General features: G+C 48.8%; 2 protein-coding genes and 1 long non-coding RNA gene across 6 annotated transcripts; 1 reads left to right on the top strand and 2 right to left on the bottom strand.

The window, feature by feature from the left end:
* Window positions 1–1,083: 1,083 nt before the first annotated feature.
* On the bottom strand, window positions 1,084–5,783 carry itpripl2 (ITPRIP like 2). The gene has a single exon (XM_088612271.1). The coding sequence runs from the start codon at window positions 4,977–4,979 to the stop codon at window positions 3,498–3,500; it is 1,482 nt and encodes a 493-aa protein (XP_088468397.1). The 5' UTR covers window positions 4,980–5,783; the 3' UTR covers window positions 1,084–3,497.
* A 1,496-nt stretch (window positions 5,784–7,279) lies between these two features.
* Window positions 7,280–9,311, top strand: LOC148644871 (uncharacterized). 2 transcript variants are annotated; one of them, XR_015928246.1, is made up of 3 exons: window positions 7,293–7,842; window positions 8,060–8,135; window positions 8,956–9,311. It is a non-coding gene; the product is annotated as an uncharacterized LOC148644871 (long non-coding RNA). The 2 variants fall into 2 exon arrangements; XR_015928247.1 differs by lacking the exon at window positions 8,060–8,135 and having other exon boundaries at window positions 7,280–7,842.
* A 928-nt stretch (window positions 9,312–10,239) lies between these two features.
* notum2 (notum pectinacetylesterase 2) lies at window positions 10,240–23,893 on the bottom strand. Of its 3 annotated transcripts, XM_088612274.1 has the most exons (13): window positions 22,855–23,893; window positions 19,617–22,752; window positions 17,258–17,558; window positions 16,785–16,837; window positions 16,145–16,240; window positions 15,898–15,958; window positions 15,264–15,334; window positions 14,961–15,063; window positions 14,663–14,851; window positions 13,569–13,681; window positions 12,802–12,949; window positions 12,417–12,464; window positions 10,240–12,151 (listed from the first exon to the last, which is right to left on the bottom strand). In XM_088612274.1, the coding sequence occupies exons 3-13, from the start codon at window positions 17,539–17,541 to the stop codon at window positions 11,845–11,847; spliced, it is 1,473 nt and encodes a 490-aa protein (XP_088468400.1). In that variant the 5' UTR covers window positions 17,542–17,558; window positions 19,617–22,752; window positions 22,855–23,893; the 3' UTR covers window positions 10,240–11,844. The 3 variants fall into 3 exon arrangements, with proteins under 3 accessions (XP_088468400.1, XP_088468398.1, XP_088468401.1); XM_088612272.1 differs by lacking the exons at window positions 19,617–22,752; window positions 22,855–23,893 and adding an exon at window positions 18,144–18,431; XM_088612275.1 differs by lacking the exons at window positions 19,617–22,752; window positions 22,855–23,893 and adding an exon at window positions 18,144–18,430 and having other exon boundaries at window positions 13,581–13,681.
* Between the last annotated feature and the right edge of the window lie 937 nt (window positions 23,894–24,830).

Raw genomic sequence — 24,830 nt, 5'->3', positions numbered from 1 at the left:
TGGCCAACTTTCCTCCAGGTGGCTCTTCTTACCAAAACTTAACTGAAACACATGGGACTTCAGCTGCTATTTCTTCACTGTAAAGGAACTTCAGTTTAAATGCACATGAACCACACCAGACTGAGCCTTATAGCTGATACTCAAGGAAAGTGCAAATGCACAGCTTATAGTACTGAACAGAAAATGTGTTTGTCCCTCTCTTAGAAAGCTTTATCACAGCATTAGAATGCCTGTTTCAGTTGAAGTCTGAAGTTGCACCCAGATACAGGCCTATGAGTTACTTGCACAACGTGACTCACTGGAAATGGTTGATCTGCTATTAACTCCTTGAAGGCAGAAGGGAAAACAGCACAATCATGAGGCTGAGGGACCATCGAGGAGAACTTCAGACACAACAGAAGAAGCTGGGAGAGGTTCGCTCATCTTGTGGAATTGCTCTCTCTGGCCAGCCGTCAGCCAGACTCCCACAATGGGCCTCTTGATGCTGACAGTGGGAGGAGAGACTGATATTGGTCTTGAGAGCCTTTTTGCTGTCAGCACATGACCGGGTGATTCAGTGATTCATACCAGCAAACTAGAATACAGAATGACTATTCATCATTTTAAAACTAGGGTTGCTGAAGGCACAGAGCATGACTTTCTGTTTCAGATACTTGTTTAAATATACCACTTATAATGCTAACTGCTACTATCATAGACATGATTATCTGTTAACGTTTCTCCCTTGCTCATCAGAAGAGTGCCAGTGGCAAACTTCAGGTTAATTTGAGAGTGCCATTTTTTTAAAATGTCAGCTCTCCAAGTTCCTCAGCCTGCTTCCTTTTTACTAATCTGCAAGACCAACTACACAACGCACTAAAAAACAGCACTGCTGAAGGCATTCTGAGTTTCTCAAACACGGGCGTGGATCATGTCTTTTGGATTTAAAAGCTTTGAAATCTGTCATCAGGGCATAACGGCTTATTCAAGTACATTCTGACCAGCTCAGAAGCAAGGCTAGACCTGAGTTATCACGTACTGTATATTAAGTCAATTCACTTGCACAGCAGCCTCTGTTATGATAACTGATGCAAAATGAGCTGCATGAGCTTTCTCCCGTTCTCTCTACAGGGTCGTTAGGACAACATGTCACTGAGTCAGTAAAATGTGTCAAATGATTTCTTCCCGGCAAATCAATAATATTGTGCGATGTTCACTAATTGTTGCAGAGATTTAACACATAATAGCATTTAGAAAGGCATCAATTTGTCTTGAGTGCAAGTATCCAAGGCCATACAGTCATCCTGTATGATGCACTAGGAAAAACGATTCAAATGCTTGGCAATAGTTCTTACTTCCGAACATGCACATAAATCTTGCATAACCATGTACCCATGAAACAGTATGTCAATGCTGCGCTGCTATAGTCACACAGCCGGATGAAAACAGGTATGAAATGCTTGTCGCTTCACAAGGACGGCTCAGCTATGCCACTTGTATTCTGCGGTACTGGGAGGGTACGAGACAGATTCATGTCCCTGCCCCTGACTCAGTCACACCGCAGTGATCGATGTGGTTTTAAAGACAGGGATGATGAGCACACTTCTCCCCACTGAAGTGTCAGATTGCACTGACAGCCACAAGAGCAGGCAACTGCAATGTCTCAAGGCACCTCGCTGACTCATCCAGACATCTGTCTCAAGCCCACTCCCAGATAAACCCTGATTAAATGCCCACGTGGTCAGGCCTCTTCACGGAGACCTGGCCAGTGACGCTCCTGTACTGGCGTTTGTTTGTTTCTTTGGTGAGCAAATCCATTTTTAGAAAACCAAATTCCGCTGGTATCAACTACTTCCCAGACAACTGCTAAGAAGAATTCCTACACACAATTTCCACTTCCCACCTCCAGGGCTCGAAATCTGACTCAGACGCATCGGGGCTCTACGGCCTGGCTCTGAAACTGCCGTCCCCGTTCAGACAGAGCCCAGTCGCCTCAGCTCTGACATGAGTCACGCTGACATGAGCAAGCTGTGGAAACATTTACTTCTGGGCCTTCGTCCTCAGATACAGTAACATCTCTCACTGTGTGAGGGGTGTGAAGCAGAGGCCTTTGTGCTTCCTGTGGTTTTACAGGTGAGAGACATCAGTGTTCAGAGGTCCTCCAGATGATCACAGTCTGTGAATGGTATTTGCATGGGCTCCATGTGATAGCAGTCTATCCTTCTGGCACTATTCTATTTTCATGCCACCTGACTCAGATACAGCATTCAGAGCCATGCAGCATGTTTCTGCATTTCTGCCCTTCAGAGGTTTTTTAGTGCAAAGAATTTCTTGAGTCATTAGGGCAGCTCTCCTTGCAAACTGACCGCAGTGTGAGTGTTCTTGCTCATGTCTCAAGATTGCACTTCCTATTACAGTGAACTGCATGAAGATCCTGACAAGGAACTTTTGAAATACTCAGTCTTTTGTGTACCATTTTCACTGGATCACGTCCTGTATCTCTGTTGTAACACAGTGAAAAATAAGCTACCTGTAGTACAATTACCAGCATGTATTGCTGCTGTCGAATTCTATCTGTAATGTACAAGTTTCCTTTTCAATTCCCCTGTGCTACAGCATGCACACCCAGCCTTACACATGGATCAGGTTATTTTCAAAGCCCTTTGGTCTTGATCATAGTTTGCTCAGACTATTTTGAGGTTAAGAAAACAGTTTAAGTAACAATTCAGCACCAAAAACAGTCAGTCTCGTACCAGATTTCCCAAGTCGCTTCTATTTTCCTACAAAAGGCCATTTTTGATTCCATTCGCCCTGGAAATCAAGAAACCGGACAGGATGAATATTCTCCAGTGAGGAAACTGTTGGCAGAGATGGAAGTTTGTGAAATCTGAAATAACAGCAAAGGTTACAGAGATGTTCCCGGCTCTCAGGCATTTCAAACAGAGTGCAGCTCCTCCGTAATATTAGACTGGCACAGACCCGGTGGGCACCAGCAGGCTCTGACCCGCAGAGTCCGGGTCAAAAGAGTCGGGTCGCAGCCACGAGCTGGTGATTTCTGTGGTGCAGGTGTGGGGTAGGTCAATGCAACTCCCATTGCAGAGCAACTGTAGACATTTCAGATACATAGCCCTTGTCTAAAATGTACTGATGAATCGGTATCAGCAAAAAATGCTGAATATTGCTGCTTAGGTCAAGTAGAAGAAACAATCATATAAAATCCCGCACCAGGCACTGGCATAACTGCAACACCCTACATCGCATAAAACCCGAACCGGCTGCCATTTCCTATGCAATGGGAACCTTAGTCTCATCCCTGCAGGACCTTCAGCCCCCCGAAACAGAACAGTGAAGCTTTCTTGATCTTCTGCCCCTGCCATATCCCACATCAGCAGTATTTCTCTAGGCTAGATAACCTCTGCAGAAACACATCCCGCTTCAAGAGCAGCCGGAGACTCAAAGTGAGCCTGTTGCACGGCCTCGGGTTCGAGACATCCCTTCTTAAGCCAGTCGGGGGGGGGCTATTCCGCCTCCAGGTGCTTACAGTGCATACCTCTGCCAGGGACGTCCCGCTGAGGCCGGCCCAGGCGGATAAGCCGGTGAAGGTGGGTCCAGGAGTAGGCTAGCCGAGCCGCCACCAGCTCCAGAACAGCTGGGTCGAACCCGGCCAGGAGGTTGGAGGCCGGGGCGTCCTTGAAGGGCTTGGGCAGGGCAAGGGAGTCGGGCAGCAGCCCCGGGTCGCCCCCCAGAAAGAGGTGCCCCAGGTGGCCCCGGTGCAGGCTCTCCCGCAGGCCGCGCAGCAGCTCCTCCATCCTGTCCAGCAGGCGGCGCTCCTCCCAGGCCTCGGGGGGGCTGCTGAGCAGCAGATGCAGCCAGGCGGTCTTCAGGGCGTAGGAGGAGAGCACGGCCCGCCACTGCGCTGCGCCCTGGCTGTCGAGCGCCTGGCCGCTCAGGTCCCGCACCGCCTTGAAGATCTGGAGGCACTTCAGGTGGCAGGAGCCGGCCGGCACCCTGGCCCTCAGCCAGCCCAGCAGCCGCTGCTCCTGCCTGGGGAAGTACGGCGTCCACAGGGCCTCCTGCCAGGAGCCCCGCGCCGCCGCCGCCGCCGCCACCAGGTAGGCGCCCTCGCCCAGCGGCAGGGCGGGGATGAGGCGCACGCCCATGGAGATGTGGCAGCAGACGTAGTCGGAGCGCGGGGTGAGGCGCAGCAGCACGCGGTCCTCGCTCAGCGACAGGCCGAGGGAGCAGCGCTGCTCGAAGGGGTAGCGGACGGCGCCCAGGCAGCGCTGCACCGTGGGGTAGAACCAGCGCAGGACGGGCGCGGGGCCAAGCTGACAGGCGTCTCCTCCCGCGGCCGGGCTCAGGAGGCTCTCGGCGAAGACACGGTGCCGCCGCAGCCATTCCGACCTCCTGGGGGTCTCCAGGCTGCAGAGGGGGGGGCCCCCCTCCTTCCCCGGGCAGCTGCGAGGCTCCAGCTTCAGCCCCCGGGGGAGCCTCAGGGGCACCAGGATGTCGAAGCAGTCGGGGCGCCCCACCTTGTGCTCCTCGTAGGCGCTGCCGATCTGGATGAAGTCGCCGCGGAACGCCAGCGCGGACTCGGGCGGGAGCTCGGCGCGGCCCGCCCTCACCAGCTCGCTCACCAGCTTGGCCACGTGGGCCTTGCTGTGGCCCAGGACGTGGGGGGATAGGCGCACCTGCCGCTCGTAATAGCTCTCCAGCAGCTCCCTCCTGGAAGGGCCGGCCCTGGGGGTCACGTCGGGGGGCTCCCTGCACCCCCTTCTTCTCTGGCCCTGGTAGGACGAGCAGTACCTGATGAAGAAGTAGCACAGGGAGAAGGCCAGGGCGAATTTGAGCAGCGAGAGGACCCCAAGAGCTCTGTCGGGGCAGCCCTCGGGCCCCGGGTCCGGGCCTCTGCGCAGGGCCTGGTGTATGAGCAGCAGGGCTATGAGGACACAGGAGACCAGCAGCCAGAAGACCCTGAGGTTCAGAGTGTAGACCGTCATGCTGGCCAGAGCAGACAGCAGACGGGCAGACAGTGACAGGCAACGTGGGACTATCCCATGGTGACACAGCTCCACGCAGCCCAGACGCCCTGCTCGGTGCTCCCCGCCGAACAGATAGAAGAGAACAGCTCCCCCAGCCTTCCGTCGCCTCTCAGAAAGAGCTGTACTGCAAGCCCTGAAGTTCCTGTTTTCTAGTCGTGGCTCTGAAAGTGATTCTGATGTGCCTCTTGATCCAGAGAGTTTTTCAAAAGTCCCCCCACCTCCGCCTCCAACTTTGTCAGGAAAGCGCAGAGTCCCGGGTGTTTAGTTTCTGTCTCTGAGCTCAGAGGAAATACCAAACTCTTAACGAAGAATTTCGGTTTAAAAAAAACAGAGAGGGAGAGAGAGAGAGGGAAGCTGTGAACCTCCAGTGCAGGCTCACTCCCGCCCGCCCTCTTCTCTTAAAGAGACAGCGTCCCGCGTTCATGTCCTGGAAGAGGGATTCATAGCCCAGTTGCTCATTCCTCTCACAATGTCACCATCAGGGCTAAACGAAAGTTAGCGTGGATTTTAGGGGAAAAAAACATCAGAGGAATTATTGAAATAGGACGCGATGAAAGGACGTTAATGAGAAAAACACTTGAACCAAAAATAAAGTTTTTTAGGGAGTTGAAAAATTGTAGCTGTTGTGTCATTTTTGTGTATGGCTCAAATATGAATTTCAACTTGCTAAAAAAACAGAGGACAGAGACTTGTGATTCACTCCCGTTCCATTAAGTCACATACGTGATTTACCTGCCAATTGTGCACCAGTCTCTCTACTCAGCTCTTTTTCTGCGTTCCTCTTTCTGCAGAGGCATGTAGTCTGAGGTCACCTTAGTCAGTCAGACAGACATCGGTCAGGCACAGGAGAAGAGCAGGAATGGAGGAAAGGGAGGGACTGCTTCTCAGTGCAGGCTCTGTGAAGTGTCACTGTAGTAAAGGCAAGGCTCACAAGGACTCAAAAAAGAGCCTGTTTAGAAGTCAGCCGCTCCCCTCTGACCGAGGTATTGCAGAGTACTTGCGAGAGCTAGCAGACGGTCTGTTGACTGTTCCTGTTGACCCCTGACCTACCCTCATTGACAATTACAAGATTCCCTCCCCCAGCCACTAGACAGGGCAGCTCTGGCAGCTCAGTAGCACACTGTAAGAACAGTTACACACCAGGGGAGGTCATTTGGCTCGTCTAGCTTGTTTGACAGCTAATTCCTAAGTGATCTCAGGATCTCATCCAGGCAGTTCTTGAAGGAAGACAGAGCATTCTGGTACAAAAACATGACTAGGTAGCTTGTTCCACACTCCCACAACCTTCTGCATAAAGATTTACCCGCTCTCCTCAGTTTTTAGCAGAAGACCAGATCACAGTGTTGTGTCACGCCAACCCAGAACTCAGAAGGAGAAAAACGCCAACCAGCATTCTCAGGTTCAAAGCCCAGCAGCATAGCATTGCCACACAGCTACTGGAAACTGACACCTTTCTCTCCTGCAGAATGAGTGGACAGGCCTGCAAGAGATACCAACCTGCTGCTCTGCATTGCAGTGAGTTGGAAATAACCAAAGAGCTGGATGCAGCGAAACCTTGCTGTGGAGAGGACAGGAGGCTGAGCAGGGGTTCAGGTTGAGCACTCCGAGCACAAACACCGATTACAGAACTGACTCCTTGTAGAAGTCGCCTTGCCGAACTCTTGCCACCTAAAAGCCTCTGGCAGCCTCACTGAAAAAGGGCTTCAGCCAGAAATCTGTCTTCACTGACATCACTTCTTTGCAATCCTGCTGCCAGACATCCACTCACACCCCCGATGTCACACTGAAGCTCACAGCGGCAGCAGCTCTTGGCTGGAATCTCAGGCCGCCCCAGGACCACCACCGACACCATGGACTGGCAGGACAGAGGGAAACACTCCAGCTCAGATGATGTCACCTGTGCACACGGTGCTTTGGGAGGAAGTGTATTTATACCTAGCGAGCAGGAAGAAAGGAAGAGCTGGTCCTGGTCTCGCACAGGAAGTAGCAGGGCCCCTATTGTGACTGTGTTCAGACTTGTGGTGCGGCCCTGTGATTTTCCTGGCCCACATTGTTTTACGCGCTGCACTCCTCCACTCCAGAGAGCTCTGCCTTTGTTTAAAGCTTATTGAAGCTGTCAGGACATTTTAAGCTTGTTGTAATCACCACACTGACATATCGCTTCTATTTTCTCCTTCTTTAAAATAACAATTCACCAGAGTTTCTAAATTGGCAGAACCTTGTTTACAATGATGTCTTCTTCCATGTGACCTGTTTTTTTTACTCTAGAAAATGTCTCTGTGACTTCTGCACGATGGAGGACTACAGGGGTTTTTTTTTGCAGTTAAAACCAAAAAGGCGCAGTAGTTTTGCTCGTTATGGAAAGGAGCTGCATCTGGAATTGTGGGAGTTTGGTCAAGAGGGTGACGTGATACATCAGACTTCTCCGCCAGGTAAGGGACAGACAGGAAAGGAGACAGGAGGGAGAGAGAGAAAACAGAGTGAGAAACGTAGGAGCAAGGGACAGAGAGAAGAGAGGGAAAGGGAAGAGTCACAGAAGGAGACAGGGAGAGAAAATGGCAGACATACAGTACAGGCAAAGGAGGGAGGGCACTGCAAGAGGGAGGAAGCCTGCCAACAGAAAGCAAGTTCAAATTTTTTTCCTAACAGTCCCACAGTCAACGGTCCAGACAGAAAGGATGATGTAACCGGTAGTTTGGCGAGGGGAGGAGGCAGGAAGTGTGTGTGTGTGTGTTTGTGTACGTTTCTGAACTCCTTGTACTTCTGTACCCTGATTGCAGCGTGAGAAGCATGATGTCGACTCTTTGCTTAAGCTGTCGAAGTGAGTTTGTTTCTTAAATGATCATTTTCTAGAACCGTTAAGTCTGTAGCACTCATACCACACGATATAACGGGGATCCGTGGTCGCTTGGATAAGAAGAAAAGCTGCCTCATCTCTGGGTGTGTGTTTGTGTGAGGAGCTTATGGGCTTATGATTTGCACTGGTTTTGACTTGGTCTTCTTTGCTTATATTTTATCTCACTGTGCCACACCTCTAGCTGATTTGTCATGTGTTTACGAAGATTTCACTGTGATTTAACGCTCTGCACTGTCAGCTCGCCTTGGTACGCCACGGTAAGCATTTCTATGGTCTAAAATATAATGCAGGTATCACTTAGTGCTAAGCACATCAGCAAAACACTACACTGAACTGTGCAGCACCCTCCCAGTTGCCTCTCAGTGATGTCCTTAAAGAGCTCTGACAGAGCAGCCTCTTGCTGTGTGACTGCAGTTCCAGGGGAAACCGTGGCTTTAAGCTCTGTGTGACCACTGAACAGCACTGGCTGCATCAGCAGAGTGGTGACACTTAGGCTCGGGAACTGTGCCTGCGTGCTGGAAGGTTGCCGGTCAATATCCCGGGGCCGGCAGAGGAATCCTACTCCGTTGGGCAAGGCCCTTACCCCCTAACCCCAACTATAAATGGGTGACCCTGCGCTCTGACCCCCAGCTTCTCTCCCTGCCTGTGTGTCTCATGGAGAGCAAGCTGGGGTATGCGAAAAGACAAATTCCCAATACAAGAAATTGTATATGGCCAATAAAGGGACCTTATCACAGGTGGAGATAAGCTCTTCCCGTCTGTGTAATGTGCTGCCTGCTGACAGGTGAGTGGGAGTGTGACAGAGCATGAGTTACAGCTATTTCCTAAGAACCTGAAGGAGTGCAGCACTGAAAGCCTTCCCTGGCGAAAGCTCGTCATCTTGTAGGGGTTACAATGCTAGAACTGACTGCTTGTCTTCTGACTCACACTCTCTGTTTCTCCAGCTGTTTATTGGACAGCCGGAGTCCCTCAAAGTCCCGGCAAAGACAGCACCCATGTGCAAAATGTGACATGTCTCAATGCATGTGTACTTGAACATGTAAAGTGCTTGTTCTGTTGCTTGTTCATATTTTATAGGCAGTCCAGGCTGGTGTGGCCCTTGGGAAGACAGGACAGGGCTAACCTCTGACCTCTGACCCCCTCAGAGCGTCAGGCCATGGGAAAATGCATTTCTGTTCAACACAGCCTGGACCCAGGAAGGGAAGACAAGGCAGCAGGGTCCTATAACCCTGTGTATTTTACTCCACTTGCACACTGAAATCTGATGTGATACTGGAGCCTGACAGCCGAGAAGCTCAATTGCGGAACTTGCAAAGAAAACACTTATTACTTTACTGCATTTGGTTGGCAGGTGCGTGGGTTGAGAAACAACTGAAAAAGCATCCTTTCGGTTGCATGTTTTGGTTTCTATTAAACCATTAGTTTTAAAATAAGCACGGCATGGCTTACTTAAAAAAAATGAAACGGTATTTCATATTTCCCGAAAAACACGTATCACTTCTGACGGGTGCATTATGTGAAGCAACGTATATTAACATTTTTTTTTCTAAAACAAAATTAATATGCTTTCTCATGATACTAATGTCCATTTTCATTTCAGAACAAAACATTTTCTGGTTTCTCCACTTCTATAGCTTTCCTCTCATTCTCAGGCCCAAAAACAAGTTCTTATCTTATGCAAAAAACCGGAGAGCAGTTCGAAAGTTCCCTCTAGTGCCCAACACAAGAATCACAGCCAGACAAAAGTTCAGACATCCCAACGGAGATGCTGCAAGTTCTGTTCTTCAATCGCACAACAGGTCTCACAGCAGCTCACAAGCAGATGGTGTGCGATGTGTGTGATAATTCAAAGCATTTGTAGAGTAATGCACACTCGCGTGGTTGGGTAGTGACGCAACATGGTTTCTGGGCAGAAATGGACCGTTTGTGTTATCTATAGGTCAGACAACACCGTTCTAACTGGACTGTTAAGCAACAGTTGGATAAATATAAATGCTGATGTGAAAATGCTGTGCTTCTGTGCAGGCCTAGGGAAGAGGTAGACTTCTGAATAATAAATAATTCATAATAATTCCTTACACTTATATAGCACTTTTCTGGACACTCAAAGCGCTTTACAGGCAATGGGGATCCTCTCCAGGACACCAGGGTAACACCCCTACTCTTTTCAAGAAACGCCCTGGGATTTTAATGACCGCAGAGAGTCAGGACCACTGACACCTCTTCCAGCAGCAACCTTAGTTTATCCCCAGGAGGTCTCCCGTCCAGGTACTCACCAGGCTCACACCTGCTGAGCTGCAGCGGCCTGCCAGTTGTGAGTTGCAGGGTGATAAAAATACAACAATTTACTGATATAAAATATGTGGCTCAATTTTTAGAGTATAGATTTATTGTATATACTGTACATGACGAAATATTATAGAGTAAGAATAAGCAGCATGTAGGTGGACACAGCAGTCACACAGAACGAATAAACCCCAACAAGACCAGTTTCCCCACCAGTGCTTAAGACTGCTGTATAGCCATCTCTAGGTAGCAAGTTGTTTCCACAGGACTCTGGGGTTGACACACATTTGGTGCTAATACCAGTTTCAAGAACGCTCTCTGCGGAAATCTTCTTTAAGTGGTTCTTGCACCCAAAACAAATATCTTCGTTTGCCTAGTGCCCTCCAGAATCTGTCCATCTTTCCCACCGAGAGTTTCCCACTCTGTTGTCTGTCCAGAGAGCTGGATGTGAATGTCATTTTTCAGAGCACACACACGTATCGCAATTCAAAACTTGCAAGCAACAATCACAAAAAGCAGTATACATAGCATATATAGTAATAATACAGTACATTTATTCTCTCATTACTGGAGTTGAAATCGTACGTCTAAAAAGACCAGACAAATTTACACAATAAAATTAAAACTCCTCGCGAGTCTTCAAGAGCTGAACCCATTGCTTATAACAAGTATCGCACACTTCAAATCGCTACATTTCTCATATTGCTAACTTAATCAAATCCCAAGACCTTATCTATAGGGTTTATGATCTCCTGCCCACATCAAAGTTCCCTTGGCTTTGCATCTGAATACCATGCAACAACTGAGTGACAGTAACCAGGCTGAGTGACAGACCTAGAAAGTTTCCTGCTAATTCAGTAATAAACAGGAATTTCAAACCACACCATCAAGCATAATTAATGGATATATATAAATAAATATTCAAATATTTCTACCTTCCTATGTACAGTATTATGTATCAGTGGTGGCAGTCAGTGAAAAGTATAAACTTGACAATTAAAAAGTAAAATAGAGAGAGATCATGATGTCTCCCTCATTCCTCTCCTGAAATCACAGTCAATGCACAGTAAATGATGTTGCAGCACTACAGAAGAACTTAGTAACTTTTACCACTAACACAGAGAGCACACAGAATCTAGAAGTGGAAGTGGTGGTCTTGTGAACCTATTAGGTGTTAATCCAGCATCCACAGTTAATTTATAATCTACCTGTTCACCTGGGGCTCCTGGATACCTTTCAGGTCCAAAAGATACTTCTTCACTTGTTTTCTGACTCTTGGAATTGCACAGAGATACACAGCTCGAACATAAGGCAGACCGACATCTTATACTGTAGTTTCACTAGGCAGGTTAAGTACAAACACAAGTCTTTTTCGTTATCTGATTCAGCCCAGCTTGTAGAATTTGCTCAGAACAGAGACGCAGCTAACTGGGACCAGTACAAGGCAAGGGGCAATCTATCCGACAAGTCCAAGAGTGACTTGCTCTAATAGCGCAGTGAAATAATCACAGGTTACAAGGTCTAACGCTGGAGTAGAGTGGAATGCTGAGGGGCCAAAGTGGAGATCAGAGGTAGATCTGTTTTGTTGCGTTTCATTAGATTACATCGTAAGATGACTCCCCCCCCCCCCCTTAGAACAGCACCGCTCGCCGTCACTGCTCCCAGACCACACGGCAGCTCCTAGCCACCACTGCTGACCATGCCTGCCAGGTGGCTGGCCTCCCCAGGGAGGTCCAGGCCTACCTGCTGCAGGTCCAGGCCCAAGCTCACGAGGACCTGCAGCAGGCTGAGCTCCTGCTGGGTGGTCTGGTCCAGCAGGGCGGGGCAGGTGGGGTTGCACTGGGGCCACTGGCAGCTGTCGATGAGGTGATAGGGGCAGCCCTTGACGGGCGCCTTGCCGTTCCGGCTGGCATCCTGGAGGCTCTTGTCCCAGCACTGCAGGGCACGGGAGAGGGAGGTGCCCTTGATCTGGAAATCCATCCAGTTCCTGCAGGGGGAAGGGGGAGAGAAGGGCAAGATGCGCCGTCAGCAGCACGTGGCGAAAGCCCCCAGAATTCAGTTCTGTGTTTCAATCATCATACCTGATCCCCAAAACAACCCCTCTGCCCTCCCCTTCCCAACCCAGGAGGAGCGCAACAGTGTGGAATGCGGATGACAGGCAGAATGTGTTGAGATAAACGATCTGCCCTGAAACAGCTACATGAGCTCACCCTCATTCAACCGCAGGACAGCCACGTCGCGAGGGGCCTTACCGTTTAGTGATCAACGTGTGGGACAGGCACGAAGGAGCAAAGACCGCCCTGAAAGACATTGCCACCACTATCAGCACACTGGCAGCCAGTGCAGCGCTAGGTTATTCAAAAACACAACACCGTCTTTGTAGCTCATCCACTCTGACATTGCACTTACAGTACAAGGATACCCCTTCCCATAATGTCCATTATGAGCCAGATTTAGTCTATCTGGCACTAACTCTTTCCCCAGAGCTGTAATTAAACTAAAGACTAATGGTTGAATTGATTGTCCTCTGACTGAGAGGGAATTATAGATTACGTTGAACGTTGAACGTCCCCTATCGACTGCATGTTCCTCGCGAGAGGAAACGAGGAGCCCGAGGCCGGGCGGACTCGGACTCACGTCACGTCCCGCAGGGAGCTCTTCAGCTCGCGGCCCAGGCCCTGGATGTAGGCCCACTGGTGCTCGGACAGAGGCCGGCCCCCCAGGAAGATGTCCTCCACCCGCAGCTGCTCCTCGTCGAAGAGCCACTGCACCACGAACAGGGGAGCTGTGGGGAGACGCACACAGCTCCGCCAAGGCCTTGACACAAGTGCGGAGGAGGACGGCGCAGTGGCCAGCACTCCTGCCTCACGGCGCAGGGGCTCTGGGTTTGATTCCCGACCTGTGCTCTCTGCGTGGAGCTGGTATGTTCTCCCCGTGTTCAAGTGGGTTTCCTTCAGGTGCTCCGGTTTCCCCCCCCCCACACACACAGTCCAGAGACACACTGGTAGGCTAATTGGCCACTGGGGAAATTGGAAATTGTCTCGGGTGCGAGTGCGTGTGTGTTTTGTGTCTGTATCTGTGTGTGCTCTGCGACGGACTGGTGTCCTGTTCAGGTGGTATCCTGCCTTGCCCCCCCCTTGCTTGCCGGGATAGTCTCCGGCTCTCTCGCGGCTCCGAATAGGAAGAGGCGGTCGGAAAACAGAGCCGTGGAAGTTCGAAGGAAACTTAACTCGGCCAGAAACCAAACCTGTAGGGCAGGGCACCCGATTCTTCACGTGCAAAAGCGTGGCCGCAAAAACAAATCTCAAAGCTTCGACTTGACTCTCCTTTAAGGACGAGCGGCTCTGAGTGAGTTATGATCTGGTGCAAGTCATGGAAGCCCGCGGCGTGTTTTTACGGCTCACCAGGAGACTCACGGGTCAAAGAAGAGTACAGCTTAGGTCCGAAGAAGCACCTCCACTCCTCGCCCTTCTTGAACTGCTGCCGACACTTCTCGGGGATGATGCCATTCCACAGCCTGAGAGAACACGCCGGGATCAGAGTGTTACAGCCCTGCGCAAACACCTGTTCTCCCCAGGACTGTGGCACTGTGGCACAATCCCCTTCAATTCAGATGGAGTCACGTGTCGGTTATACCTCTTAATTAAAATCTTTACACTAAATATAGCCTCTTAAATGATAAATCATCGCAAGGGGCATGAGCAAATGAGTTAGTTACACAAGACATAAAACAGCAAATTAAAGAGAATTGGGAAGAAGGCTTCAAGAGAGCATTTACATAAGCATGCTGACTTTGCAAGGTCTGATATGGATGATCTGGGAAGCCAGGGTTGAAGCAACAGAAGGGAGGAGCGAGGTCTCGTAGCATGCGAAAGTTTACATGGGGAACTGAAAGAAAGCCTGGAGTTTGAGAGGCACGAATGTCAAGGCCTTAACCCCATGATGCATGTGACATAGATAGTCCTGTTCATTCAGCTTAATATGTTAGTAAACCAAAAGAGGCATCACTGTCAAAAGAGGTCTGTGGGTGCTGCACTTTACATCCCTGTCTGTTCCAGATCATTTACTCCAAAATGAACCAGATATGATTATCATCCTTCAGGCCAAAATGAATCTGCAGGAACTCATACGCTAATGAGTTGTGATCTCGTGGCCCTGAGAATGCCAACAGACAGTGACAGTGAATCTCCCTACACTGACACAGAGCTTGCACTTAATGTGCTTCCTGTTGAAGCCTCTGTGACTCCCTCAACTCTTTCCACTACAAATATTATTATTATTGCTCTTTTCTGCTTTGTATGTTTTCCTCAAGGCTCCTGTTCCCAGCCTGGGATATAAATATGTCTCAGTGTTTGTTTTCAGTCCTACCAGGCACATGACTCTGCTAACAGAACCACAAAGGTGAGCAATGGTATTTCACAACAGCACGCTGCCACGCTGTGACCCGACTGCAGCTTGCCAGGATAGTGCCAGGGGGGCAGGGGGCTGTGGGCACTACCTGAGGCCTTTCTTGATGGCGTCAGTGGGCGTGCAGGAAGCGTTGTCGGGGCACTCCTGGGCTCTCGCCTGCTTGCTCTCCAGAAACCAGCCGGAATCCACCAGGCCTCGCACCTGAGCCTCGGTCCCCAGCTGCGCCAGGAGACTGGACACCTTCTCGATGTTCAGCAGGACGCCCATCGCCCCGGCGCTGAGAGACAGGAGGGGAGAGCGGATTTTGTTTGCGAGATTCAGTTGCCCAACAGCAACACGCAGGACTGGCAGAACTCTGTGAGATGGGAAGTGGACAAGGAGCTCACCTGGTGCCAGCCAGCATGACCACCTTGGCCTGTTTGATCCCTTTGGAAACCAGGTCTTTAATCACCTCCCGGATGATCAGGGAACCCATGAAGGCATATTGAACTGGAAGACACAGGACACTGAGCTTGCATTCGACTTCAGATCAGAGGGCAGATTTTCTACCAGCAGGAGAGCAGAGGTAAAAAACCCTTGGAAGAGGAAGAGGAGAAGGATCCGAAGAGGAAGATGAAAGACACCAAGAGCATCCCCCAGTCCTGAATCCAGGATCTGAGTTTTGCCAGGAGACGGAGGTCTTACAGTACCTGGCTCCTTTCCTTGGCCCGTCTTTGAGGAGGTGCCACTCCACACGTCACTGGAGCAGTAGGGGACGAACCTGAGAGACGAGCCGTCACTGTCATCCAGATCACCCAGAAACACACTACCGGCCACCCTACTTACAGTACTTGTACACAAGCCAGATACTACGGAGATGAAAATCTGAAAGCAAGGCATTTAAATAAGCATCTAAATGCTCAACGCCAAATCAATCCCCATTTTACTGAAAAGTATTCACTGAATTTTCACACCACTTACCTGCTCCTTATAATGGACCCCCTGCTAAAGATAGAATGATCAAACACAAAGAGACAGAACACTGGTTGCAGACTTTATGCTTTCATGATCACAGCCTAAAGAGAGAAGAATGCTATTTGTGCACAGCTTCGTTTCCATCCCAAAATTTACTAAGAATATCTTACGAATATTTTATCACCATACCGGGCATGAAAAAAAAAACCAGACTGGACTAGTACAGTTGGTGAATCTCCATTTTTAAAGCCCCAAAGAACAAGGGAAAAGCAAGGTGCGTCACAAATGCATTTCAGTTCCGAGCGCAAGCACTTGTATGACTCTGTATTCGGCCAGCGAAAGCAAACAGATTTGCAGATAAGCTCTTACACCGTGTTGGCATTCCACCAGTGGGGGTTCTCATCTGCCTCGGAGGATAGAATCCCGCTTCCTGGAAAACCACGGAGGACAATCAGATGAAAGCCAGACTATCAATGTAGCTGCAAAAACACATTCAAATGCAATGATCTATGTGCGGCAGGACAGTGACACAGCATACTTGCTGTATTATTAAAATACGACCCAGGGGGGAACTGGTTGGGTCTGGTTCAATAGTTACCCCAGGACAGGGCTGTACCTTTACGCGATTGTGGCCATTCCGATGAGCTCATGAGACGAGGGATATTTTTGTATCTTGAATCGCAGGTCTCTTTGTTATAGCAGCACCAGCCACCTAAAAATAAGACACTAATATCAGCCACAGATAACTGTAAAGGGAGATCCCATTAGCCTTTCGCCCAGGACTGGAGAGAATGTGATGAGATTATCTGAGGCATGCATGCCTCTGAAGTCCTGCAGGGAACCTCACTGTCTTGTATATACAGTTAGTCTTTGCAACTAGTTACATTCAATTCCATTATTAAGACATTAGATCCATAGTGTGGCTGCAGAAATCATCTTGTGTAATTAAATAATGACTCTGTCCTGACTCATCAAACTCAGGACGCTCATAGAGAAAAGCAGGAGAAGGAAGTTAAGGTGTTTTACACCATAGTAGCACTGTAGGAGTCCAGACAGGACTCAGTCATCGGCAGGAGTATATTAAAAAGCTACTGGCATGAAATAGAGGCAATTAAAGAAATAAAACCAGGATGTTTTTTTTTATACATAACAGAGTCTCAAGGCTTTTCGGACTCTGCAAATGAGATGCACGGGGTAACCCTTAGGACGTTTATCACCTCACTCAAACTTGAAAGAAGAAATTAAAGAATTCTCACCTTCTAAAAATATCAGCCACCGTTTGCTTCCTTTGCACTCTCTCAGGTAAAATCTGGGCAGAACGAGAAAAAATGGATCAGGATCCCAAACGGTAAAAACTAATTTTTCACACAAAGACATTGATTACTAAAACGCCGGCAGCTATTCTTAATCTATAAACAGCACTTCGTCTAGTTAATGGTATGCAAAGGGAGAAGACAAGCCTGGGAAGAAAACTGCATTTCCCAAAAATAATAATTGAAGACGGCAAGGGGCACAGCCTGGAGGTAATCTAGCAACCTCCAGGCTGCAGTCTGTTTCCGAGCTCTCTGATTCATAAAGATAGATAGATAAGTCTTCATTGATCCCGAAGGGAAATTGATGCGCTCATATGAACATGCAGAGGAAGCCAACTACAGATCATGGCAGCGAATGACCAGAAACAGACAGCAGCACAGCATGGAAGAACGTGGCGCCGTCCGGATCGCCTCACCCTGCTGCTGTCCCGTCGTTACAGGTGACCTGGGCGTTCTTCAGGAAGTGCAGGTTCATGTCCTCGCTGGGCTTCTGGGTCTGGGGGGTCTTCAGGTCCTTACCAACCTGCGTGGACCCCCACTGAGCCGGGAGGGGATCGTCCTCGGGGCGCCCAGGAGCAGCCTCCCCCACCGGGGTTCCTGTCTTTCGGGGGGCCTTGCCGCTGGGCTTGGGGCCGCGGCTGTTCTGGGAAACAGCCACACCCAGCAGAAGCAGGAAAGCTGCACGGCCCAGAGAATTCATCGCAAAGCTCCGCGTGTCTGTGGATGAGAAGAGAACAATCTGGAGGAATTTTTCAGAGGAATGCTACCCTCAGAAGAGCCCTTGACCAATGAGACATCCTGTATCTGCACAGAGGAATGAAATGAGTCAACGCTACACATCTTGAAACTTCATCTCAGCTAAGGCATTTCAACACCTGCTTGCCCTTTGTTAGTGACTCACAGATTATTCACAAAGGGAGTTCTAAAGTTAAACATTATTATTTGATTTCATATTAAATGCCTCAGCATCTCAGGACACAGAGAATGGGAAGGGAGGGTTTCACAGGAAAAGAGGGCTAAAACAGCAGAAAACACACGGGAAAAAAGAAACAAAAATACAAAAACGTGAGAAGATCAGAAGCCGTCCTTAGAAATCAGTGTCCAAAGCAGGAGGTTATGTATGGATTCAGACTACAGAAAAAAAGAAGTTTAATAGTCCTAATAGCCACCCAGAAAAACATTCACTGCAGGTCGTAATCCCACAGATAGTCGTGTATATTCCCGGCTCTCTGTAGAATGTCATCCTCATTGTTCCCTTGGACGTGTGGCAAGCATCACACCGCCGGTTTGTGCAGCACGTACCCCAGTCAGGCAGCTCTCCAGGAGATCGCCGGGCGTCGGAGAGCAAGAGCAGCGCTGTGCACACTGTCCCTGGGCAGCAGGGCTGGGAGTGGAGCGAGCTGGGGGCTTGGGGTGGACTTTATAGTGCCACCATATGGATCGCATTTCTCCCTGTTCGCTTTGAGCCGCCGCCAAATCCGGGCGCATGACACGAAGGCAGGCAGGCTGGCTGGCTGGCTGGCGGCGAGGAGAAACGATAACACACGATCTTCTCTCCTGACCGCGGTTCAAGATCCCTCCCCCCTCCCCCCAACACCCACCCTATTCCCTGGCTTCGATTTCATTTAAGCACCTACACGGCTCGCGAGCCCGCAGAGCCCTTTCAGGTGGTGCAGAGCCCCCGGGCCACAATGAATCACCTGTCTCAAAGTCCGTCTGATAGGAGACATGACTCCCTGGTCCTCAGAGGGGTCTCTCCCAGACCTCTGTAGCTGGTCAGAGACATGGGGACTGTGGCAATGCGGACACGCGGGTTCACTCAACGTGCAAAAGCAGTGAGGCACAGCGAACCAACTCCAGATGCTTCATTTCTCTTTTACGGTAACAGTGGTTTCATCCCATCGGCCTCAGGGGGCCGGGTTCAAATCGTGCGGTACCCGGGCAGTGTGGCACAACTGGCTCCATGCTGGGAGGAGGGTGCAATGGGCAGTGAATACCGGGTTCCAGAACATTACCAAACATCTGGCACCACTGGGCGAAAGTGCTCACATTAAATGAAATAATTGTCTTTCATGTTGGCTCCAAATCTATTGAAATTAACATTTCAGCTGAAACCTAACCTTAGATCTTAACAATAATCCGTAAGAGAAAACCGAAGGGTTCTTCTTTATAATTCACAGTACTTTCTACAAAGTATCACAGCTCAGACATGCCACTTTAAATCTGGCAAATCTGATCACTGGATTAAATATTACTTGAGGAAAATGATGCATGCAGACATCAACAGCTTGTGGTGGGTAACTGTATTTCAAGAGTCTATAGAACTGAAATTGTTACATAAGACTGTACTGCATGAGAAATATGTAATTATAATGCTCAACTTTAAATTTCATAGCACTTATGTACTATATTTTTAAATTAATACGCTGCTGAGTTTGAGCTTTTATCGTAATTTCTAGACAGATTTGTATCCAAAATATTGTTTACCTTCTGATTTCGAAACGCACCAGATTTATTTAAAGCTAATTGAAAGCATCAGACTGCTATCTGTGCCTTATTATCTCTTAAATCTGAATGCACCACTTTTTGTTTTTGCTATGACAAAAGAGGCATCATTGCAAATGCAAAGACAGGTTTTAAACCTTTTTTTTCAATGTTAGTAGAATTTCTTACCTAGTTTTGCTCACCCTTCAGGAACTGTCCACCATTTATTAGGCTTGTTCATTTAGAATGAAACAAAAGAAAGCAAAGGAAGAGCACATTGAGTGCATTTACCTTCAGCCCAGGGGATGAAGCAAAGTTCCCAGCGCAGTCAGGACACTGTCAGGGCTCTGAGGACGCAGAGGCAGGGTATGTGAAACTGTCTCACATGCCTGCAGGATAGTTGCAGGCTGACATGCCGATCAGAAACGGAGATCACGAGCCTGGCCTCTAAAAGTCTCATCAAGGAAATGCACACCATCCACTCACATCAATCAACCCATTAAAGACCCCCGGAGCCAAACGCTCACTGTGTCCCCTGGGGGCCTCGGACTTTGTGTGGCACAGACGCCCACACACTTCCCTTCCCCACTCCAGGTCTGGGGCCCAGGTGCATGGTCTCAATCCAGTCATTTGTTTTTAATTTGCCAGCAGCCAAAACACCCTAAAACTCACAACTGACAGCCCACTGAAGCTCAGCAGGTGTGAGGCTGGCCAGTACCTGGATGAGAGACCTCCTGGTAAAAACTAAGGAAGGTGCTGGAAGAGGTGTTAGTGGGGCCAGCAGTGTGCTCACCCCACGGTCTGTGTGGGTCCTAATGCCCCAGTATAGAGATGGGGACACTATACTGCAAAAAGGCACCGTCTTTCAGGCGTTTCTTGAAAAGAGCTTCTATGAATTGGGTTCATCACTGTTCTCCTCTCCACTAATAGCTGGTGTGTGGGGAGTGTACTGGTGCACTATGGCTGCTGTTGCATCAACCAGGTGGGTCTCACAGATCTTGCAGCATTTGTCATTTTTGGAATAAAGATCGTTGCGTATTGGACAAACGCTCTCTACGGCAGAAGTAGCCACTATGAACCAAAAGCCAACTGCAGGATTCAATTGACTCAGGACACTATTGCAAGGCCTGACGCATACTGCCACACCAAAGGCTAATTGTTCATACCACCACTCCCTTTATGGTCCCTGCTGCTGTGCAACACAAAGTACTGCACCATCTGGAGACTGAAGCTCCACCAGGAAGTGACAGCTTTAACTGGCGGTTCAACAGTTTTCAAGTAGGCAACAGAACACAGAGCAAAGCAAACTTTTGTCGGGCCACAGGCAGAAACGATACACTCCCAATCTCGGCGTAAACGGGGTTTCCAATTTCTCTCGTCTCGCTGACAGGACCTGCAGGAGCTTTTCATTCTCCTTCACACCCACACCTTTCAAGTGATGCCAGAGAATAGCCATCGATACTTGAAGGAATTTGAAAGAGCAAGTTAAAATTTATTTTAACCCCCACCCCCCAAAAGAAAAAAAATTCAGTGACATTACTTTATAGAATTTGATCTACTGAGCTTAAAAAAGTGTTTTTCTGATAAATCAGATATTTCATCATCCTTCCTCTATTTAGTGGCATGCAAAATACCCATCTGTCTTCCCAGAAACCCACTCAACAATCTGTTTAGCAGATACTTCAAATAGCTGGGGAGTGAAACATTTGCTGTAAATCTATCAACTTTAAAAAAATTACATACCCAGAATGTTTTTAAGCAAAGGTCTTTGATGGCATTTCTGGCTTCTGGTTTCGACAGATGATGGTTTTTTTTCCAGAACACTGTGATCGCTGGCTACGGCGCGATGTGGATCATTAGGGATAGCCTGGGAGCACTGTAGCCTCACCTTGGCCTGGGAGACACTTGAACCCTCTTTACTGTACACTACTGTAAGTCACTGATGTCCTTGCCACTGGACACTGTTTGGCAACATCTTAAAATCAAAGGAACCAGCAGACTTGATGCGTTTTCCTGTTGTTCGATACAGATCTCTATACAGTCTGCGACCAGGGTGGTCTGGGCTGCCTGTCTGCTGTGCATGTGTGTCATTACTACCGTATGTTGGAGGGCGAAAAGGGGCATTTCCGAGACCAGCGCAGCTAACAGCCTCAATACACACCAGAATGCAGTGAATTATAATAGTGAACTATAATAAGAGGGTTAAACTGCACTCTCCCCCTCCCTGAATTTTCTGAGTGAATTTCTCCATCAAAATAAGGAGCTGGATTAGTTAATGCATGGAAATTGCATAGGCCGCTTACATATTTGCCAAAACATACCCAAACACCTTCTTAGTAGTCACCAGCTGGCATGTTACAGCAACGAGCATGAGAGAACAACGTGACGAATTAAAGAAAAAGAAAGGCATTATTATGAGCAGGACCTGGAGAAGAGAAATGATGGTTATAGCCAGTGCTAAGCAGCCCCTCCGTCAGGCTGTGTGACAGATCACCTTGTAGCTTGATCTCGCCAGGTACTGGACAGTACTGAGATGGGAGATCTCTAAGGAAAACCAGGTTGCTGCTGTAAGTTGTATTAGTGGACCAGCAGTGGGTGCTCATCTGCCTGAACTAGAATTTCCAAATCACAGGCCCAGTATGTTGACTTTGGGCACTGTGTTGTAAGATAAGTAGGAGGTGCCCTGCCTTTGGATGAACCAAGGTCCTGACCACTTGACATTGTTGGAAAGACTAAGTATGTTTAGTCCTGCTGTCCTGGCTAAATTCCTCTGTGTGCTTGAGCAATCTGGCTTCCCTAAAGTGTTAACACCTGATCCGCTGTGCAGACACACAGCTGGGGCTGCAATTCAGTGGCGAAGTGGGTCCCTTCCTAGATGTGAAGTGCTCTGGGAACCTTGGGGATGAAAAGCTCTCTGTAACAGATGGTTATGGCATCGGGAGGTTAAAGCAAAGCAGGATCTGACAAGTGGAAGATCCCCATTAAGCAGTGCAGCTAGTGTGGCTGGCAAAAGCACACTAAAGGCCAGGCACATAGGAATCTGCATAGTAATCTCAGTGCAAGCCACTGCAATGTTACAGGATGGCAATGGCATCCATAAACAACCTGGGTGACGAAGAGGACTGACAGCCCCAGCAGGAGAGGGCTTTGTAAAGTGATGTAACACAACCAGAAAAAGAGTGTCGTGACTTCAGCCCCCAGGCATTGTTGTGTTAGAAGTAAGGTTTGCATTTCCTGTATTCCAGGCGCGCCTTTCCAATGACCGGCCTCTCTCCCCACACCAGCTTGTGCTGCTCTGCCCCTCTGCGATCATGGGCAACATCATGCATCTGTCCAGTAGCAAGCCCTGGAAACTGCGAATCCTCAGCGCTGTGCTGTGGCTCATCAGAACTGAGAGCACTGCAATGCCTTGCTGGGTGCGTCAAGCCTGCGCAAAACATGACACCATCAAGCAGGACACTTTTATGCATCAACCGTTACATATAATTCTTGAGGAATTATTCAACATTGAAATAATTGTGATCCTAACCCCAGCTCTGACTTCACTTCAAAGCTTCTTGGGGACTTTCGAATGCAATTTCGACAGCAGTTACTTCTCTAAACAAACAGGTCTTTGATGAGGCTCATTAAGTATGATGCCTAAGAAGCAGAGAATTAAGAGTGCAGCTCACTGTGGACACGTTGCGGTCACTTCAGAGCTGAAAATAAAAAGAGGCCACAGGAATTCTGTGAATACTTGTCAGCCGAAAGGATTTAAGGGGCAGTGGAGCTGGTGACCGAGCTGGAAGGCAGTGCAGTCTGGTATCCCTCCCTGTTCGATTGAGGCTGTCAGGATTGATGAGTCCAGGGGGTCACGGCGCACAGAGCAGAGCCAGACACCTGAACCGCCCGCTGAAGTCCACAGAGACAGCGGCCATCGCCAGCGACTGCACTAACACTGCAGAAACCTCAAACAGGTTTATAGACAAACTGAAGTGCCCGAGTCACTGCTGGCTTTTTTTTTCTTCAAATATTTACTAAACATATGCTTACTGCACACACGCAGCATGCAGTACATGAACTAAACTGAGACCTTGATCATTCAAGGCCCGGGAGCGGCACGTTTACACTGGGAGCTCTGCTCACGACAGCGGAGACTCGTTTTCATGCTGGCTTGAAGGAAAAAATCACAAGTGCCGTCACTGTACTCCTCAGCCATATTATTAGTGTCACTCTTCATACAGTTTCGAAAAAAGCTGGATCAGCGCAGCGCAGCCCTCGCATGTCGTCAAGGGGCAATTTAACAGCCAAGATAAGCCCGCATAATGGTCAGCAGCCCTCCAGGTGAGGACGTCGCTGTGGGCACAGTGACCTTGACTCCATTCTTCATGGGGAAAAACAGAGGCTGTCCTGGTTAAAAAGCCCTTAGGCAACAGTCGTGCCATGTTAGGAAAGCAGTACGTGTGGTATGTACACTGCAATGATGTCAGGCTGTTAGCATCATGTGCTGCTGCTACTGACCGGTGGATCATGTGGGAATCAAGGCTATATTTTATCTGAGGCTCGGTCGTCCCTGCTGAATGGGGTACCCCAGACACTAAATGTGTTACAAAACAAGGAGGGTGGATTTTAGGTTTCTATTGAATGATGCAAGAGGAATGCTCAACTATTAGGTAACTACAATATTCACTTTGGTTTACTACTAATTTGGCTGACACTTCGAGCCAAAGTGAATTACATTTATACAGCTGGGTCTGCGAGTATACAACTGAAGCATGTGAAGTACATTCAAGGGTATAAGGGGGTATTATATCCTAGTGACCCACCTAGGATTTAACCCTACAACCTTACAGATATGAGCCCAAAGCCCTTACCACTGCTCAAAACTGCTGCCTATCACATGGAACAAATCACTTCAGACAAAGTGAAAACCTAATGCACAACAACACAACACAAAAATAATAGACTGCAATCTTTAATCTTGGACTGCAATATTATGTAATGTGGTTCTCATAAACCTTAGCTGACAAACGCGCTTTGTGAAAAGTACAACACTGTCACTGGTCAGCTTTGTGCCCTAATTCCGTTCCAGACCCATCTGAAACTCTACAAACCCGAATCACATGAGTTATCCGTATCGGAGAGGATCTGATAAACAACAATTTCCAAACAGGGCTGCTATTTAAGGAAATGTGCAAGAGGACCTGGCTGCGTCCTGTTGTTACCCTGATGTATTCGCCCCTCCCCCTGCTTCAGTGACCTGCATATCAGAAGTGACAGAGACCCTTTATGAAGCATCATACTGGCTCAATTCATCAAAGCGCTCCGGTCCCTGGTGCTACTCAGGGGGGAGCTGTCAGGTCAGGCATGAGGCAGTGATGCACTGACAAACAGGGCTCATCAATCCAGGGCGAATTTACAGGAACATGACAGTTTGCAGGTGCTGGCATTTATGTCGGAGCACACAACTAATAAATTAGTGCTCACTTCAAACTGCCCCCCTCCCCCACAGTCTGGAAGGCGGAC

The sequence above is a fragment of the Lepisosteus platostomus genome, chromosome 19 (assembly GCF_059453375.1).
Source record: "Lepisosteus platostomus isolate fLepPlt1 chromosome 19, fLepPlt1.hap1, whole genome shotgun sequence".
NCBI lineage: Eukaryota > Metazoa > Chordata > Actinopteri > Semionotiformes > Lepisosteidae > Lepisosteus > Lepisosteus platostomus.
This window is presented reverse-complemented; position numbering and strand designations above follow the sequence as displayed.